The sequence below is a fragment of the Pinus tabuliformis genome, chromosome 9 (assembly GCF_031772625.1).
Source record: "Pinus tabuliformis cultivar Carrire ecotype Pingquan chromosome 9, CPIR1, whole genome shotgun sequence".
In the NCBI taxonomy this organism is placed as follows: Eukaryota; Viridiplantae; Streptophyta; class Pinopsida; order Pinales; family Pinaceae; genus Pinus; species Pinus tabuliformis.
The window spans coordinates 180,969,554-180,975,064 of NC_142307.1; the positions used below are offsets into that span (position 1 = coordinate 180,969,554).

Genomic DNA, 5,511 nt, shown 5'->3' on the forward strand with positions numbered 1-5,511 from the left:
AGTTCCAATGGGCTGGGATTTCCATGATCATAGAAATTCTTTGAGCTATGTGTCTTGGAACATTCCAGGTATATATCATGCACTTATGGTTGTTTAGTTTGCCCCCAGAGGCTTGGAGAAAGAGATCCAAAGTGTTCTTGAATCTCCTAGCCATAATGCTTGAGGCCCCTCCAATTAAAAGGGTGTCATCTGCAAATAGAGAGTGATTGATCCCCTTGGCTCCTCGAACAATGTCAACTCCTGTTATTTCCTTTAACTTACGCTTATTTTCCAGGTGCATACTAAGCGTTTCTGCCATGATGATATAGAGGAAGGGCGATAATGGGCATCCTTGCCTCAGGCCTCTTGAGCTTTTGAAGGCATTGCATGGCCTGCCATTAATTAGGGGGGCTGTCCAATTGTAGGAGATGCATTCCATAACCCTGCTGATAAAGAACTCTGAGATGCCAAAGTTTTTTAAAACTGCCTGAAGGAAGGAATGGTTTACTCGGTCAAAGGCGTTTGCCATGTCCAACTTGATGATCATGCCCCTTTCTTTTCTGGCTATGCTGCTGTGAATTGCCTCCTGTATGAGAATAACATTATCTGATATGTGCCTCTTGGGAACGAAGCCACCTTGGTTCTCAGAGATGATGGAAGGGAGGATTTTTTTCAACCTATTTGCCAAAATCTTGGTGATGATTTTATAAGAAACGTTACACAAGGAAATAGGTCTGAATCTGTCAAAGGTTTGCGGATTGGGCTCTTTAGGAATTAGCGCTAAGTGGGAGGATTTAGTGCTGCTTCCCATTTTGCATTTTTTGAAGAAATTTTTCGCCATTCTGATGTAGTCCTTCTTGATGGTGTCCCAATGGGTTTTGTAAAAGCTCACAGTAAAGCCATCTGGCCCTGGGGCTTTGTCCAGGGGCATGCTGCGAATAGACCATTCAATCTCCTCCCTAGTGATCTCTTTGTCCAGCTCCACATTTTGTGCCTCAGAGATCTTGTTCTCTATTATATTGAGGAAGTCCGGGTTTTCTAAATACTGAGGGTCAACTGTAAGAAGAGTTTGAAAATGTCTAAAAGCTGCCTCCTTGATTTCCACTTGGTCCATTAGCTCTCTGCCCTCGACTGTTATCCTCTCAATATTGTTTGCAGCTCTCCTTAATTTGAGATTGTTATGAAAAAAACGAGGTGTTCTTGTCTCCAGAGTTGAGCCAAAGGCATCTTGATTTCTGCCTTTGCTCATCCTCTTCCTTTCGGTTTTGATTGTATAGCGCCTTGTACAGCTCGCTTTCTTTTCTTTGGTCTTCTTCAGTGTCTTGGCTAGCTTCCTTATCCTGATTCCATTGCTCTATTCTCATTTGCAGATCATTTTTTTCCTTTCTTTCCTCTACAGCGTACTTCCTTGCCCAATGTTTTATGGCTATCCTTAGAAGCTTGAGTTTTGATTCCCAAATGAAGTGGGGGGAGCCCGTTATTTCATTTGCCCAGGTATCTCTTATCAAATTTTTGAAGTCTGCGCTGCTGTCCCATGCTCTATTGTATTTGAAGGGCAGCGGACCCATATCTTCCCCTTTGTCTAAATGCAACGCTACAGGTTTGTGGTCTGATATGTATCCCTGAATAATTGTGCTCTGTATCCTTGTGAAGTGTGCCACAATCCTCTCCTGAACCAGAATACGATCCAGTCTTTCTTTGATGTTGTTTTTGCCTGTTCTTTTGTTTGACCAGGTGAAGCGCCCATTCTGAGGAGGAATATCAACTAAACTGTGTGTTTGAATGATTTCTTCCAATGTATCTCTTGAGGGATCAGCCAAGAAAGTCCCTCCTACTTTCTCATCCGCATTCCTTATTAAATTCAGATCTCCTCCTAGGAGAATGTTTCTTCCATGGACAGTCATAAGGTCTGATGAAAGAGAGTTCCAGCAAGAGGCTTTATCTCTGAAGTGGGGGGGTGCATACACATTATATATTGTGTACTCTTCCGTCTTGGTAGTGTTTTGCATATCTAGCCTAATCCACCATCTGTTCTGTCTGTTATCTTTGAGTTCCCATTTGCTTTTGTTCCAAATTGTCCCTATGCCTCCTGAGGCTCCATTAGCACTCATGGCAATTCCTGCATAATTTCTGCTTCTTTTCAAGCTGTCTTGGAATTCCTGCTCGGTGATTTTGGTCTCTTGGAGTAGGAGGAAGTCTGGATGTTCAGTTTTTATGAGATCTCGGACTGCATTGGTTTTTAGGGAGGAGCCCATCCCCCTACAGTTCCAAGAGACCAAAATCATCATTTGTTTGGTTTGTTGTGGATCCCGCTTTTCTCCTTCAGTTTCTCTCCGCTTCCTTTGGTCTTGTCTAGGTATGTATCCATTGGCTGTTGGGTCCCTGTGGCCATTTCCTTTGCGGCATTCTCATCTCTTATCTCTTTGTTTGATTTCCTTCCCACTTTCCTTGGGGGGTCTGTGGCAGTGAAGTTTTCCTTTGTTTTGTTTCTTGTTAGAATTCTTTCCACTGTTGGAGGGGGAGAGGCCTGAAGGGGAGAGGATATCCTGGTGCCCTTTGGGGAAGGAGGGGGGGATGGGGGTTCTTCTGCTGCCAATGATTCAAAAGGGTTGGAGGAAGAAGGGAAGGAGGGGCTAGGTTCTGAGGGTTGAGACGGGAGGATTGGGGTTTCAGTGGAGGGCTTTGATGAAGCTGGAGGAGGGTTGGGTTTTTTCTTTTTAACTATTTCCCAGGCTTCTTCCGAAGCTTCGACATTGCTATTGTCCATTGGTTTTAGTTTGCTACACCTATTAGCAAAATGCCCATATTCATGACATACCTTGCACTTGAAGGGCAGCTGCTCGTAGTCCACCTGCTGGATGTGCGTCCACTGGTCCACTTTGAGTTTGATTGCCTCCAGTAGTCCTTTCCCCAGGTCCACTTCAACGCATATCCGAGCGCATGCATGCATATTCTCCTTTGGCTCCGATCTGTCAATATATTTCCCAACCGCGTTCCCAATGGCTTTTACAGATTCATCTCCCCAACAGTGGAGAGGCAGGTGAGGAAGGCGGACCCAGACAGGGACGACGTTGGGAACATCCATTTCAGGATCAAAGTCAGGGGTCCAACGGTTTAGGTAGAGGCCTCTTGTGTCCATGAAGTAGGGGCCGTTTCTAAAAATGAGGTTGAGGTCTTCTACTGATTCAAAGAGGAAGGTGAAGAACCCCCTTCCACAAAACCTTATTGCAATCTTTCCTTGGACCATTGCGTTCCAGTTTCTTTCAACCCAGCGTTGGACCGAGCGGGGGGAAGGCTAAAGACCTGTGAACTGGCCAACCAAGCCACGTTCTGCAAGGGCCACAGCAGCTCTCCTCGGAAGGGTAGGAGGCAGCGAAACTTCTGGGATTTCATCAAGCTTTTTGATAAACTTTGAAGCTGAGGGGCGGATTCTTTCCGAGTTGGTGTCAGGAATGAGGGATGCAAAGGCCTTTTCCAGTTCTGCCTGATCCTGGGAGGGATGGTCCATTGATAAAATGAGACAGCAGCGCGGGGGCGCTCCGCCAGAGGTCAGAAAGGGAGGGGAGGGCAGAAGGCCCAGAGGAAGCGAGGGCAAGAGGCCCTGGGCAGCAGGGGGGGACAGCAACAGGAGGTTGCAGCCTAGCAGCAACGCTGCCAGGCTCAGGCGCGCACAGGGGGTCGGGTCAGGAGCGCGGGCGGGAGCCAAAAAAAAAAAAAAAATATATATATATTCATGGCTTCTTCACTATGTTAGAAAATGATATATTACAGAGTAATGGGACACATAAAATATATTGCAGAAATATAAACACAGAAAACGCATAAAACAAGAGAGACACAAATATACGTGGTTCACCTAGTTTGGGCTACATTCACAAAGAAACAGCCAGTCCTTCCTTTTATATTATCTAGAAAAATGAAGAGATACAACCTACATCAGATCCATTGTAATACCCTCTTCATTCTCAATCTCCTCTCGCTTCCTCACTCAGAATACAGATCTACATAGCCGCAATAAAATTCCCTCATATATAGCGAGGGGTTTCCTTCTAGGGGAAAAAACCCTAAATTAAACATAACTTCTACCGTCAGATCTCCACCTAATGAGAAAACCAATTTGACTACTAGATTACAACATTTTACAAGGTTATTTTACATCTATTTTTAGCCGTTGCCCCGCCGCTGGACCCCCCTGGTGGTGTTCATTTTGCGGGCAGCAACGTTATGAAATGGGGTCCAATGCAGCGATACCTTTGAATAAAGAAGATAATCAGGCTCCACACCCAACACACTAGCTTAATTTAATTATGTATTCCCTACCATTCTCTTTATCGGTAGCACACATACCAAGCCAAATCAACTAAGTTTTTTCGATTAGGTATGATGGGTATATTGATGTACAAGTAGTATAGACTGTCAAAGTTTTACTTTCATCTCTAGTGTTACTCTGCTTCTCGTAGGCTTGGACAGTACCCCAGCAGAGTCACTTTAGGAACACAAGCATTTCTCCACTACCAGCAAGCCTGGATAGTACCTCGGTGGAGTTACTTACTTCACCTCTCTAGACAGGAAGCCTTTCTCTTCTTTCAACTTTATTTTATTTTTTATTTTTCAAAGAACTGTGCATAGGAAATTATTTATTTCATTAGGCAGAAGAGGGATCCCGACTTATTGAGAGCAGAAGAGGTTGTCCCTTTAGATAATGATGTTTTTATATACCTATAATATACTTGCTAAGGTTTTCCCCCTCACCTTACTCTACTTGGCTAAGTTGACAAGGGTTAACCGAATATAGAAAACTAATTAGAGTAAGTGGTACTAGTTAAAATTGCAAGCGTTGTGATTTCCCCAAGAATCACTTTGAAAGGAACGTATTTCACATCAGGGTCTCATCAACTAGAAGAAACACAAGATCTTCATAAAGGCAGGGAATAGACAGATAACCAAATGTTGATAGCTGTACAAGTCCTCTTGTATTTCACCCTTCTTGTCTCAAAATACCCAACACAGTTTCTTGGGCAAACTAAAACTAAGGCTGCATAAAACAAACAAACAAATAAGCAAAGGAAAGAGGAAAAACAAAGCAAGCAAACAAAACAGAAAAAAGCACTACTCCTATTCCTAAGCTAAGCAGAGCATGGGCCAACTCACGTGAAGTGATATTTCCAATGTAGCCAGTGGCGCAATGGTTGACCCATGTAAGTGATGGCATGACTAACAAGAAAGATATTCAAGAAAACCAAGAAATAAGAAACATAAAGCAATGCAAACCAAAAATTTCGAAGTTTGAATGCGTCTATAGAGAAGAAACGATTGAAAGCACATGATAGGCACCCTGTAGATGTATTATGGTGTTGTGTCACACTGCACATGGATGACAAGGATGTACAGTGTTTCGAACGTGAAAAATGAGAAAACATGAAGAAGGAAGAAAATTTTCATTTTGCAACAGTGCTTGTTACGTATGACTCCTCCAATTCATGAGCGATAGGATCATGTGATTTTGGTGGAGGATATGAAAAATGTAAACAA

General features: G+C 43.5%; 1 protein-coding gene across 1 annotated transcript; it reads right to left on the minus strand.

Moving 5' to 3' along the window:
* Positions 1–1,157: 1,157 nt before the first annotated feature.
* On the minus strand, positions 1,158–2,234 carry LOC149147720 (uncharacterized). The gene has a single exon (XM_089441930.1). The coding sequence runs from the start codon at positions 2,232–2,234 to the stop codon at positions 1,158–1,160; it is 1,077 nt and encodes a 358-aa protein (XP_089298056.1).
* Between the last annotated feature and the right edge of the window lie 3,277 nt (positions 2,235–5,511).

Bases quoted from the DNA above. Each gene is read 5' to 3' on its own strand.
- LOC149147720 (XM_089441930.1), bottom strand. From the start codon at position 2,234: ATGGGCTCCTCCCTAAAAACCAATGCAGTCCGAGATCTCATAAAAACT.